General features: G+C 38.9%; 1 protein-coding gene across 1 annotated transcript in view; it reads right to left on the reverse strand.

Annotated features, from left to right (window-relative positions):
* Positions 1 to 282: 282 nt before the first annotated feature.
* ITGA2 (integrin subunit alpha 2) overlaps positions 283 to 13,228 on the reverse strand; it is a 67,307-nt gene continuing 54,361 nt past the window's right edge. Inside the window, exons 24-30 of the mRNA XM_053931839.1 lie at positions 11,548 to 11,650; positions 10,642 to 10,752; positions 10,082 to 10,186; positions 9,654 to 9,767; positions 7,407 to 7,496; positions 3,974 to 4,090; positions 283 to 3,224 (exon numbers count right to left, since the gene is read on the reverse strand). Of these exons, the coding sequence (XP_053787814.1) occupies positions 3,135 to 3,224; positions 3,974 to 4,090; positions 7,407 to 7,496; positions 9,654 to 9,767; positions 10,082 to 10,186; positions 10,642 to 10,752; positions 11,548 to 11,650 (730 nt within the window). The 3' untranslated portion in view covers positions 283 to 3,134. The remainder of the gene's footprint in view (positions 3,225 to 3,973; positions 4,091 to 7,406; positions 7,497 to 9,653; positions 9,768 to 10,081; positions 10,187 to 10,641; positions 10,753 to 11,547; positions 11,651 to 13,228) is intronic.

Below are 13,228 nucleotides of genomic sequence, written 5' to 3' on the forward strand. Positions count from 1 at the left end.
GTGCAGAGACTGGCAGAATGGGATGTAATTTTAGATAGCAGTGATGATAAGCCCAAGTTTATAGGAAGGCCTGGCCATGGTAATGTTTTAACACCATCTACTCAGCTAGAACTTTCCAAGTATTTTGCACTAATGTGAGCTAGGTTAGAGTACAGTACAGTTTACTGGTAGTGTCACACTCTGGACTGTGATCTGCAAGACTTCAGGTGCAGTGTCTTTGTCAACTTAGCAGAATCATCCCCTCCTTAGGTTCTCACTGTGTTCTACTGGGACAAAGCCATATTTGGCCCCATTTTATGCAGTGCTTTTTCAGTAGCATTGCTTCTCTTTAGGTTGCTGTCTAAAAATAAATAAAAAATAAATTCAGCAGTAGTCTTGGATTTTATTGCAGTAGTGCTGCTAGGCCCTCAGATAGGCCACCACGGTGATACAGTCCCTGCTCCCATAGAGCTTACATACTAGCTTTTAAAAGTCAACTTTATTATAAACTCTCTTGTATATTCCAAATTTATACATAGGCTCATATGAAACCAACTCAGATTTTGGACTTGATTCCAGTACTTCAGGAAATCAGCAGCTACATTTCAAGACCAGAATCAGATATAACTTGAGTTTGCTGAAGGTATTGCTGACTTCTTTCTGCAAGCACAAACAGAAGTACATGTGGAAGCTCAAAATTTCAGGGTATTTAAAACACGCTGCTTTAAAAAAGTAAATTAAAAAGAAAAAAAAAACCAAACCCTTGCACACAATACAAAATATACATAATATTTCCAGTATTATTTGCAGCTGTGCCAACTTAAAAGTGCAATAGACTTACCCATTACAAAAACTGAATTATCCATTTAAGTATTAATTAATTATAAAAGAAAAATAAACTAGTAACTTGGAGTGGTTAGGATACAAAAGCCTTACCATTGCTATGTCTCCCCTTTATTTTGGAAAAGCAGTATTGTGTCCAGGCTGGGAAGGGGAATTATGTTGTCCATGTCAAAATGCTAGTGAATTGAATCTTTGCTACCTGATTGATAAACTGTTAAATCCCCAAAGAAGTTGCATATTGGATATTGACCTGTACCTCCCACTGAAGGCGGAAGAAGGAAATATGGGTCAATGCCTGAATTGCCCTGGTAGGCAGCACCAGAAATTGAAAATTTTACAGTCTGGTGTATTGAAAAATTCCCCCTCTTCTCTGGAGTGCAGGATCCTGATTATGTAGGAGCTTCCCACATACATGGCTGTAAGGGTATTTTTTTCTGCACAAGTTTATATAAGAATTGAGGCAGACAAATTTTTTCTTTTTACTCTTAAAAGCATTTGCCCTCAAAGTTTGTAATTACAAGTCAGGAGCTTATTCTTTAGATTTATGCAATTGCTACTTTTCTCCCACTTTTAGAATATTTGTTTTGGTCACAGACTCAGCTGATGGCAAGAATCTTGTTTGATAATTGATATAAGAATCTGAATTGTTTTTCAGAATGTTAGAAAAACCGCAACAAAATGTCCCAAAACATAACATTTCATAGATACAAAATAAATTCAAAACACATATAAAACTACACTGAACATAATCCAGCTGTTGCTGCAAATGAAGCTGTTATTTGCCAAAGAGATGGTTGGCTTTTGACTGATTAGCTATTAAAAAAGACTGAGTAAAACTTTCAAATGTGCTTAAGGCTAGTCCCTCAGAAAATAATGGAAAAGTGCCTAAGCATAATTACAATCCAGTTTTGGGGGGAAGAAACCACGACTTCATGTTCTCAATCAGGCACATTTGAATGTTTTACTCTTCAAGTAAATCACCTCAAGTTGGAAACAATCTCACTGGCATGGCAGCATACATATGAAAAACACACACATCTTCTCTCACAATCAATTGTAAGTGTAACTGCCAGGCATGAGAGAGAAAGGCAGCCAAAAGGCCAATTTCCTTGACTGTTACCAGTCTTACAGCATAGGCCTTTATAAGACCGAGCTTTCATTATAACCAGGCAGTGTAACAGCATGTGATAAACTTGAGGTTTGTAACCAACACAAAGTCACCCAAGTGTTGTGCTTAGAGCTCATTACAGAGCACTACAGTACTTCACTGTATAAAACATAAGTTAACTTCATCAAGACATTAACAAGTAGGACCAAAAAAATGTGACAGGCAAGGAGGTTGTACTGAACTTTGGCCTCCTGGAGGGCACTGAGATGCTAAAGAAGTGCAGTAAACATTTTACAGAGCTTAGATCTTCACTATCCCCTTTTGTAACATGCATAATTCCTCAGTCAGCTATCCCCTTTCAGTACAGAATTAAAGGCAAGATCTTGACTGTCTTTTCTATTAATGTCAAAAGCCAAACTGGTATCAGAGGGACCGACAGTATAAAGGCCAGCGTAACAGTAGTGGTGGTAGTTCTTCTCAAGATGAAAATGAGTGTTAACATTGCAGAGAACAGTTATACATACCATTTGGCAATACTTCCCCAAAACAATATCCTTCAGTAATTTAGTTGTGACCTTAGGGCAAGAAATATGGTGAACTTTTGGAAGACTTTGCCCAACCAGTTGTCCTGTAGCACCCAGACAGACATGTTCATACACAGTTCCCAGTTTATAAATTAGTTAAAGCAAAGGTTTGCTGGTGGAAATTATTTTTCTAAAACAATAAGGATGGAGCTAGTCAATGAAAAAATTACTTTTCTTCTCCCAGTCTGGAAGCAGTGTTCACCACACATTCATCATCAACTTAATAGAAAATGTCCTTTAACACATGTGGTACTTGTCAACTGAATTACCAACTGATGCTGTTCCACAATAATCTGAAATAAATTCTTGTTTCACTCTGCAGTGGATCAAGAGAAGGGCTGCTGGAGTATGTTACTGTTTACTCCAGACCTGCCAGTTCTAAGGGTTAAGTTTGTTTGAAAGGCAAAAATTTACAAGAAAAGGCATTATAAATAATTTTTGAAAAAACCAAACTGTCCTGCAGTTACTCTTACAATAGAGTAGAATCTGTAAAATATTTCATCTATAAAGACACTTTCATTAAAAATGTTACTAAGCTTTAAGGCACTCCAGTTGAAGAACTGACTGATCACAACTACTATTGGTGGCTCAGATCTCCTCTTCGTCCATGTAACTCATCTTCAGTCTTTATCCTTCGTGAGTTCTGCAATTTCATCGACATCTTCTATATCCTGTGTCATTTTCTCATACTGTCTCTTGAAGAAGCCAAGCTGTGAGAAGCATTAAAATAAACACCACATTGCAATCAGTCATTGATAATTCATTACTCAGCAAAACGAAATACTGTGATGGTAAAAATGCACGTGTGCATGCATACACTACACAGTGATTTGTAGACAATTCCTGCCTCTAAAATGAAAGGAGGTGGGCCTTAAACTCCTACATGGTGCAACTAAATGATAGAGCAGCAGTGCTGATTAGCCAGTTTTCTCCCTGCCGAGATACAGACATTTCCATGATGCCTTCGTGTGCCAAGAAGCACTTCAAACACCAAATCCCTGGCACACAGAAAAACTTGCCCCTTTTTCTGTGTAACCTTTGTAATTTACTTTTTGCCCCTGCCCTTTCTTTTGTCTGTTCTTTTGTCCATTCAATATATATTTTCTCTCACCTTATTTGTAATCCCCACCCTCGTCCACTGGGGAGTATCACGGGTGTTCAGAGCCCAGAAAGGATATTATGGAAGGAGGCAGACAGTTTTGAAAGGAAAAAGTAAATGCCACAGCCCCTGTTTTGAATGATTGGCAGCTCATTTATCATCTTCATGTTGCTGGTTTCTATAAGGACTCATTTCATAAACCCTTCTAAAATATGTCAAGGGTGTAATGTCAATGCAGTATTATTCATACCACCAAACTGCAGATGTGGTATTGTTTCACACTAGAGAAGAGAGATTCCAAAGAAAATAGCCCAAATTTATTTATCCCTGTCTGGTTTTAAGATACAAATACCTACTTACTTTCCACAAAACAGCAACCAGTACCAACAGCAAGAGGAGTCCAGCCAATATGCTGCCTATCACAACACCTACTGGTACCTCAGCTTTCTCATCCGGCTTCATTATTGTAACTGGGATCTGAAAGCAGAGAGATTGTGTTTTAGGGGCAAATGTTAACTGCAAATAAGGTAGGATTTGTAAACCAAAGAACAAGAATGCCTGGACTGCACATATTCCAGGATGAATGACTGGAATACACCAAGCAATTACAGCCCTTTCAGTGGTGTCCATGGGTGCCTAGTTACACTGTGGCACACGGCAATGCCAGCTAAGGACTAGAGGCCCCCATCACTCTTGGCCATGCATAACAGGCAGAGAACTAATCTCTCCTGCCAGCTGCCCCTCCATTAACAGCAGGCCTTTCGGAAGCTCCACACACCATCACTGTGTAAAACAGCCATGTTTACGTGAAGGCGGGTAATAGCCTGGAGTACAGCCCCAAAAGCAGACTGCTGGAGAAGCACTACTTTTCACCAAGCATTGTCAGAGCCCATTATCTGTGCTCAGCAGCTGTAGGAGGCAGTACTAATCACTGAGGTCAGACACCATCACATCTGTTGAAATCCTCCTGCTGGGCAGGTACCTCAGTCTCCTTTGCCTGCTGTTCCTACCTTCTATGAAACCACTAATGATTTGACAGATCTCATGGTGATCTGTGTTCTCCTGGGTCAACTGTATGAATTTGCTGCAAGATTTATAGGTCAAACAGGAGCACCTCTAGCACATCTACATTTTCTGAACCACAAGCAATACCAGAGAGCTCCCAGAAGAGCACAGGCTGTCTGGAAGTTAGTTTTCAGGTGATACCCTATCTAGCTGGATTAGGTATAACCAAATATATAATTACATATAACAGTTTCTTGGGAAGACATTGCTGTAATATTTATGAACTGTCAAATTTTTGGATTTAATCTTGGAATGACATGCAGTTAGCTGAAAGTTTTTTTCCTTCCCGAAACATGATAAAACAAGTCACACTGGTTTATTTTCTCAGGGTGGTTGTTCACTGCATTTGTCTGGAGTAATTTAATCTTAAGCTTTCTGGGAAACTTGCACTGGACTGACATTTCAGTGATTTAAGTAATTTCTGTTGGAAGGCTCCAGTGTTGTGCTAGGTGTGGTTATGTGTATTCATTTCACCAAGGCAGGATGGCTTTGTGTATTTTCTAACTGAATGACCATAGTGATGATTCTAGCAGGTTAACATTCTGGCCTCCAGCTGGCAGTCCTCTCCAACTTGGAAAAAATGTGAAAGCTTTTACGTAAAAATACCTGAGCAGCTTCCCCATATAGCATCACAAGGCAATATTCATTTATTTGGCTAAACAAAAATCAGTTCATCCAATGTAAAAAGCTAATTTCATATATGCAGTTTGCCTAGTAATGCTTTCTGCATTAGATTAACAGTGAAGTGGCACTACTGGAAAGAAAAATTGATGCCTAAGAACAAATTATCTTTCCTGAAGTTAAACTGTGGTCAATAAGAAACCCATGAGACTGGAATTCGATTGATCTGGTGTTTTTCTACAACATGGTTCCTTGACTCCCAAAGGAGGGATAGGCTTTTTAAAAAGCCTAATTCACCCTATTTATTTTCAGGATCAAATTTAGGATGAGATGAACTGCATTTCAGAAATACATATTCTTTACCTGTATATACCCAGGGACTAGGGTATATAGAATATGGATGACTAATGCAGATATTAAATTGTGAATCCTACCACATCCATCTAAATTAACAGGGTAAGTAGGGAAATAAGCTCTAGTTCTTCTGTACTGTCCTGTTCCCAAGGAAGTGTGAAGGGCGGACTGGGTATCCCTATTGGTCTGACAAGAAGTAAGTACAGTGCTGGGTACTGACTCCAAGTGTCAAACTGTCTGCTCTAGGGAGAAGGTACCTCCACAACCTGGCACATTTACCAAGACTTCTCATAGGGCAATAGGTCGTTGAGTAAAGTTCAGGCTGGAAGTCACCAAAAGCCACTTTGTTTCTGAGGAACCCTGTGGATAACTTTCAGGGTCTGTTCAGCTACTTCCTCAAAGGTGTAGAAGTCCCAGCTGCGCATGTGTTGATGGCTGGGAGAGGAATTGACTTTCATTTGTCAACTATCATTTGAATAATTAAATTCTAGTTCTCCTGAAATTGCCAACAGAAGTTCTGGTAATGTAGATAGGGCAATACCACGCTTCAAATGTTGAAAAATGCTTATTAATACATGGTTTATGAGTTACCTAAAAAGCCTGTGCAATTACCTGGAATATTTGCATTGTATAGTAATGAGTTTCGTCTCCTAATAGAAATAATATCTCCTAATAGAAATAATACCACGCCAAACTGAAGCTCTCAGAACACTTCAAATAGTGGCATGTAATTTTTCTGTGAAAACATACTTTCTTTGTTCTTCAGGCACTGGAGTTTTTACTGATTGCAAAACAGCTTATTTAGAGGTTCTTCTCAAGAAATAGAGTGATCCATGAGAAACCAATGATTAAAAATTATATTGGATGGTGATCGTATCACACAGTGAGACAGATCAATCTGTAAGTGCTTTTGTATACATTTAGTTGAATTCTGTATTGCCTGTGAATGGGCTATGCTGCACATTCTTACAGATACTTGACTCATTTACTAATTTGCATTTTGCTTTTTAATGGCATTGGTTATTTTACGGATTAAACATGCTATTAAGTCCTGTAAAAATAAATCTGAAGTTAGTACTGCAAATGGAAAGGTGTTCCTCTCAAGACAGAGTAAGAGAATAAGGTGTCCTCTTTTACTACAACAGTACCACAGTGCTACAGTATTCTTCCAGAGTTTTTATGTTTGTGTATAGCAAATAGAAAGCAGTGGTATGGAGACTTCTCTTGAGATTAGCTGTGTCCACATTGTCCATATGACAGCTATTCCAAATGCTAAAAATATTCCACATTCCACAAGAACAGATTACTTTCTGGGGACCTTTGCCAAACATTTGTGCAGAAACCTCAAACCATACTCTTATAGAAGTAAGTAAGACTGTAAGTCAGATTTGTGAACATGTTTCCCAGAGCTCATTTATCTATAACAATTAATTCCATTGCAGCAAGAAAGCCGAATCTTGATCTTTTCATGAACAGAAAGCTATCTGAATTTCATAAGTTTCTAGCTGACTTTTTCTCAGAGGTCTACAATTTATTTGAAACCTACAGATTTTAACTATGTCTGGTTTATATAGCAGTGGGCTGAAATAAAAACATTTTAATAACTTAAGGGACTTGTATATAGTCAAATGATACATCAGTTCAACATAATCAAGTTCCTATGTACTCCTAAAGGACACTGAAAATTTAATACTATTACTTAAATACAGTCAAAGATAGAGAAGTTGAAAAAATATACTTAACTATCACTTACAGTTAGGGTATTCTCTCCAATAATAAATAACTCAGGGTTATTTGTATCAATTTTTGCTTCTGCAGAGAGTTGTATTGTCTGGAAAATTAACTGAAAGAGAGTATTAAAACAACTGTAAAGCTCTGTTATAGGGCAACTCAAATAAAATGTAGATATTCTAAAATAATTCTATTGCCTTGAAATGAAGACTTCACAGCCAGAAAAGAAAATCATAGTATTAAGAAAATTAAAATTATTTTAATATTTTCCCCAGCCAACATGTCAATCAAAGTAATAATATATCAGTAATCCACTTAGCAATGACATTGAGGAACTGGTTTTTCTTTTTCTTTAATGTACAGTTCAAGCAAAACAGAAGGAAATATTTATGTAACCCTTTTTTATAGTTATTTCAAAGCTGTCACTGCTTTGAGGGAAGAGATGGGAAGAAATAGCAGTGAGAGAAGGAGACACAGATGGGAATATATCTCTGGCCTTTGAAAGAAATGGAAACTGGATGTTCTTTTACTTCCCCCCGCCTTCACTTCTAGCCAATGCTTCTGTTTTTCCCCATTTATTTTTTCCTTTCACTATGTGTTCCTCTCCATGTCTCAAATTCTGATGTAGCTCTCTCAGCTTAAACAGAGAAGATGACAAAAATCTTAAGCCAATTCCTGTTTGAAAAGAGATCTTGTGCCAGACCCCACTTCCCTCTGTGGATGTACTGGGAGGAGAGGTGCATGGCTGTGTAGACACTAACAGTTCACTGTTGTTCTTCCACAGCACCACAAGGAATGGCCTCAGGTTCATGGGAGCACAGGACCACTCTCTCCAGCTGACCCAAAGGCAATGCCTGCTCTGCCCTTTTTCCTCCTCAGCCCTGGCAGGGCCAGGTACCGTGGGCAGCTGTGGGTCTGCAGTGGTCAACACACCAAACTGACTGGCTCTGCAGTGTGAGTTATTGCACTCCCTGCACTGTGGCCCAAGTGTTGTGTCCTGGACACCTAAAAGTTTAGAAGCACACCTGATCACTATTCAAAGCACCTCAATTCCTAAGCACATCTTTTCTTTGCTTAGCAGGTACTGGCAAGCCTGCTATGCCCTTCTTGGACAATGGCTGATTGCCACTAAATAAAAAGGCTGATGATATGCATGATTGAGTGCTTGTAAGATTATGCGTGCTGAATTTGACAACCAAATAGAAAATTACAAAATGGGAGATGTGAAGAGAACTGTGACATATGAGCTTTCCTTCCCATCAGCCAGTGATAGTAAACAAACCATTCCCACTCACTTTTTTGTGAGGGTAGTAACCTTTTGTTCAGGTCTCTACCTTCTGCGTACCTAACAGCACTAACAAATGGTCTTGACCCAGCTGATTAGAAAAATACAAATGCTAAAGACAGATAATTTTTGTCACATACTTCCATAACACATTTAACACTATCAGCCTGATCTTTTCCTTTTAAGAGTTGAATGCTGCAGCTGACAACAGCCCTGCTGTTAAATGTCAATACCTGCCACAAGAATTGCCAGACACACTAAGGAGACTGCATCATGTTCCTGACGCGTTAAGCAAACCCAGGACTCCAAGACAGTGTTTGTTTGGTTGCCTAGCTAAGAAGCAAACACGGTCTAACTTCAAAAGTCTAGTAACTCATGATGAGTTATATCCTGGAGGACACATGGTGATTGAAAATAGGCTGAGATATTGATGTTTCTTTTAAGAAATATCCTATAGGTCTCTAAGCAAGACTGTTTCTTTGACACCTACTCTAATAAACACAAAAAATCAATTAAAGACATTTTCCACACTTTATCAAATAAAACTGGCAGCACTAACAGGGTTTTAGTATTTTGATGTGATTTAAAATGATCACAATGTAGGCTGCGATGTTCAAAAGCTAAAGAGCATGATTATTTTACAGGCTATGATGATATTGTGCTCTGCTGTCCTATGATGAGTTTTGTGGAAACTGTAGTTCCCCCAGAATGAATCTAACAGATGTAGGAAACATTTTTTCAGCTGTGAAGGTTGCATTACCACAGCATTTTCTTAGATTCTGTGGTGGACTCAAGTTTTATCACCTGTGTTATGCAGCCTCACTACTTTAAGTTCAAGTTTTCAATCTGGAAAAACACAAACCAATATAAAGTAAAGGAAAGTCTTTCTAGACTGTAAGATCTCTGTACTGAACTTTGAAAAATATCAGGAGTTTGAAAATACTTGAGTATTGGATCCTCCATAAAGATGCAGCTGATACTCACGGCAGCAAAGGTTCCATTCCAGATTTGGGTGGATACGTTCACAAAGTACTCTCCTTTCAGTGCAATGTCTTCCAGTTTGCATGTGATGGTACTGCACTTCACGTTCTTACAGTTCTTCCAGGGGAAACAGCAAGAAGAGGCAACAGCATGCATTAAAAATGCACTTTAAAAAATATTCTTGCAACATGCAGACTTTTTGCCCTTGCCTTTGCTTTGCTGTTCTGTGCATACAAATTAAGTGCTTGGAGACTGTGCTAAAGCAGATGCAGTGTCTGTGAGAACATCTGTAGGCAGAGCTCCTGCTCTGTAAATAAGGAATGCCACCCCATCACAGTTTTCCTCACAAGTACAGCAATGGGCTCAGAAGGTCAGCTCTGCTTCCCTGAGCTCAGAAAGTCCTGCTTACTGCAGCCCTGGGTTTTACTCACCAGCTCTTTGGAAGCTCTGAAGTTCTCTTTCATAAAAGATGGAGAATAAGGTCTTTTCCCTATTTGCAGTGGATTTATCTGAGCATCACAAGTAACACCTCTGGCCTAGGAAAGATGGCAGAAATGAGACTGGACAACATGCTACTCAGGAATTTATACTCATCGTAATATATATTTCTGGGCTTAGATGGTGGTGGTTAAAGGCTGAAGTGTGAACACTGAATTCTTTAGGAAACTAAAAGTATGTGGTTTTGGTCAGAAGTAAATAATTCTTATGACACTGTTTTTTTCCCTTGTCCCTAGATTGACCTGAAGGGTTTCTCCTCATCTAAAAATTTTTACAGTAACTTTCTCAGGAACTTGGAGAAGGACCTAATTGAAGAGATCCAGATACTCCACATCTGCCAAGTAATAGGCTAGTGTACTACTGGCATTGTGGTCCCTCTTTTATGAGGAAGGGACAAGGAGAAAGAGCATGGATTCTCTTAAGCCATAATATTCGGGAGATAAGTGATGTTTATATTACTGATAAACCCCCAAAACACAGTTCAGATCTATACCTCATCTGTGGTGACTGCAGTTAGGTACATCAATGGGTTGCCTTTGGTGGTCAGTTCGGGAAGATTGATTGTTACAGATGACATCTTTACTGGAATACTTCCTGTTGTTACCTGCAAAGTAAAATCTCAAGACTTAATTCAGGTAGCTATGCATAAATTATTTGATACAGCAAGAAAATTAGAAATAATGGATGCGTATGGAAGAACTGGACTCCTTTTACATAATTTTTTTTTTTTTTTACTAAGACACTGGGGTAGTAATTTTGTGAATAGTAAAGCAGAAATATACTGTATAGCTCCAGGTTCCTGTCTGTTTTCTTAGCAAAGCTCATATTAACTGCATGAAATATGTTTTGAAAAGCAAATATACTGTCATGGCCAATAGGCCTGTTTAGTCCTTTGGAGTAGCAGTTACAGGAATGGAAATGGAACATAATTTAACTTTCTTCCACGTTGCATATTTTGATCTAATTTTTTTTTCTGTGTTATGTAATAAGCACTGTGATTTGGCTAGTTCTTGCAACAGGTTTGAGCTCTTAACCCTTGCCAAACTTCAAGTTTCAAAGTCCAAGCCTGCAAACACTTGTTTTTATTTATCAAGTTGTCAAGAGACTCTGTGAAAAAACAGTCTAAGTTGGCCTAAAGTTAAGCATTAACCATCTTCTAAATATGTACACAGTGCAGGACCAATCCCTCCCTCATTCTACTTGTACAAATGTCATCCTTAACCTTATGAAGACTCCAAGAACTTATGCTATTTGCAAATTTTTTCTCTTACTTGACCTATTCAAAAGACTCAAAATCAGACAATGAAAGCAGGACTGTTTTTTTAAACAAGGTTTTGGGAGCAGGCTACAGAGGGAGCTAAGGCAACTTCTTGAACCAGAACAAAACAGACTTACTAACCTTAACTGAGAAGTTGAACATGGGGCCAATATCTTCAAAATTATTCACAGTGGAAGGAATGTTACGACCAGAGTATACTTCATAGAAGTTGATACTGGCAAGCCTGGTTAACAACCATAAAACAATACATTTCAATTTGGCAGCTGCTTTGAAAACGTATGTTACTGGATATGCCTTTGTGAAACGGGTCAGAAGTACAGAGAGAGAAGTAGTCAGTCACTTAGATTGTTGTTTGAATTTTACAAAGGTGGTTAAGAAAATGGTGTACTGAAGCCCAGAGCTGGAACAAACATGTGAAATTAGGACAAGAGAATTGTACAGGATACAGACTCTCTCAGGCTTCTAGACCCTGCATTGTTTCAGGGCCATACTGCAAACTCCTCTGTGCACAAACTGCAACATTCACCCTTGCAGTCATAATTTTTCCCAGGAAGGGCCTGAGTAAAGGGCTGTCTCCCTTGGTACATCTGTAACTGGTTGGGTGTGGAAACACAGGCATCACCCTGCTTATGTAGATGGTACATATCACATAGCCCTCACAGTCCTCTTGGGTCACATTCTTTAGTAATTATGGGGTTTAAAATCCAGAATTTCCAAAGTAACACAAGGGTGGTTTCAGCCCACTGCAGCATGGAATGGCAGGTGTGTGATGGAAGGACATGGTGCAAGGACCTGGGGGTGCTTGAGGAGCTCAGTTAGCTGGAACCACACTCAAAGGCAAGGAAAACATCCCTGTGCATCACACCTACTACCTGCTACCTGTGAGAAGCTCCTCTGCTAAACCATGCCAGAACTGTGTCTGCTCTTCATCATTAGAGTTCATTAGAAGGCTAATTTGAGCAGTCAAAAAGTAAGCTGGTGAGTGAGTTAACAAGAAATAGAGGCTATTACAACTCCTAATTCTTCCTGTTCCACAAGGAATCTATCATCTTTACTGCTCTCCCTGTTTAATCTGGGTAACATTTGTGAGTACAATCCCAATATAACGTGTGTGCAGTCACAGAGATGTGCTTCCTGATCAGTGGTGGTCCTCCATACTGCACTGTGGACCCTTTCTGATCCTCTATACATTCTCCCATGGGCCCTTTCCTTGAAGGGCTTGCTCACAAGGACTCCAAGGAAAACACACAAGACATATTTTCTGCTTCCTTACTGCTGAAGATTCCAGTCTGTCCTTCCAAGATCCAGAGTATCAGCTTCCTTGTCCTTTCAGAAGTCTTTGGAAAGACATATTGCTACATCTTCTCCTAAAAACTCAGGAAATTAATCCTAGAAAGACTTCACTTCAGCATAACAATACTTTTTTCTCAACTCTTGTATATTAAGAGATTACTTCTTGGCTGCATTACCTGCCTCAGGAAGGAACAAATTTCAGGTAAATACTTCCTAAACCAAGTTGTGCCATGGCTTAATATGCATTTCATTTAATTCTTTTAAATTTATTATCTCCAAGAATAAACTAACCATTTTCTGGCAGTAGGTATTCCTTCATTCCTTGATGTGCATATGAAATTGCATTTTTTCATAGTCAGGAGATGTGGCTGAATTCAAACCCCTGTTTTCCCTTGAATAACTTTTATAGACTCTACTCCTTGCTTCTTCTGAAGCATTTCATTTCAGTTCATCTTTCTCAGCTAATTAAACCTGCTGATTCAAATTTGCACCATCTGAATTTCCTAAG

This window comes from Vidua chalybeata, chromosome Z, assembly GCF_026979565.1.
Source record: "Vidua chalybeata isolate OUT-0048 chromosome Z, bVidCha1 merged haplotype, whole genome shotgun sequence".
Classification (NCBI taxonomy): Eukaryota; Metazoa; Chordata; class Aves; order Passeriformes; family Viduidae; genus Vidua; species Vidua chalybeata.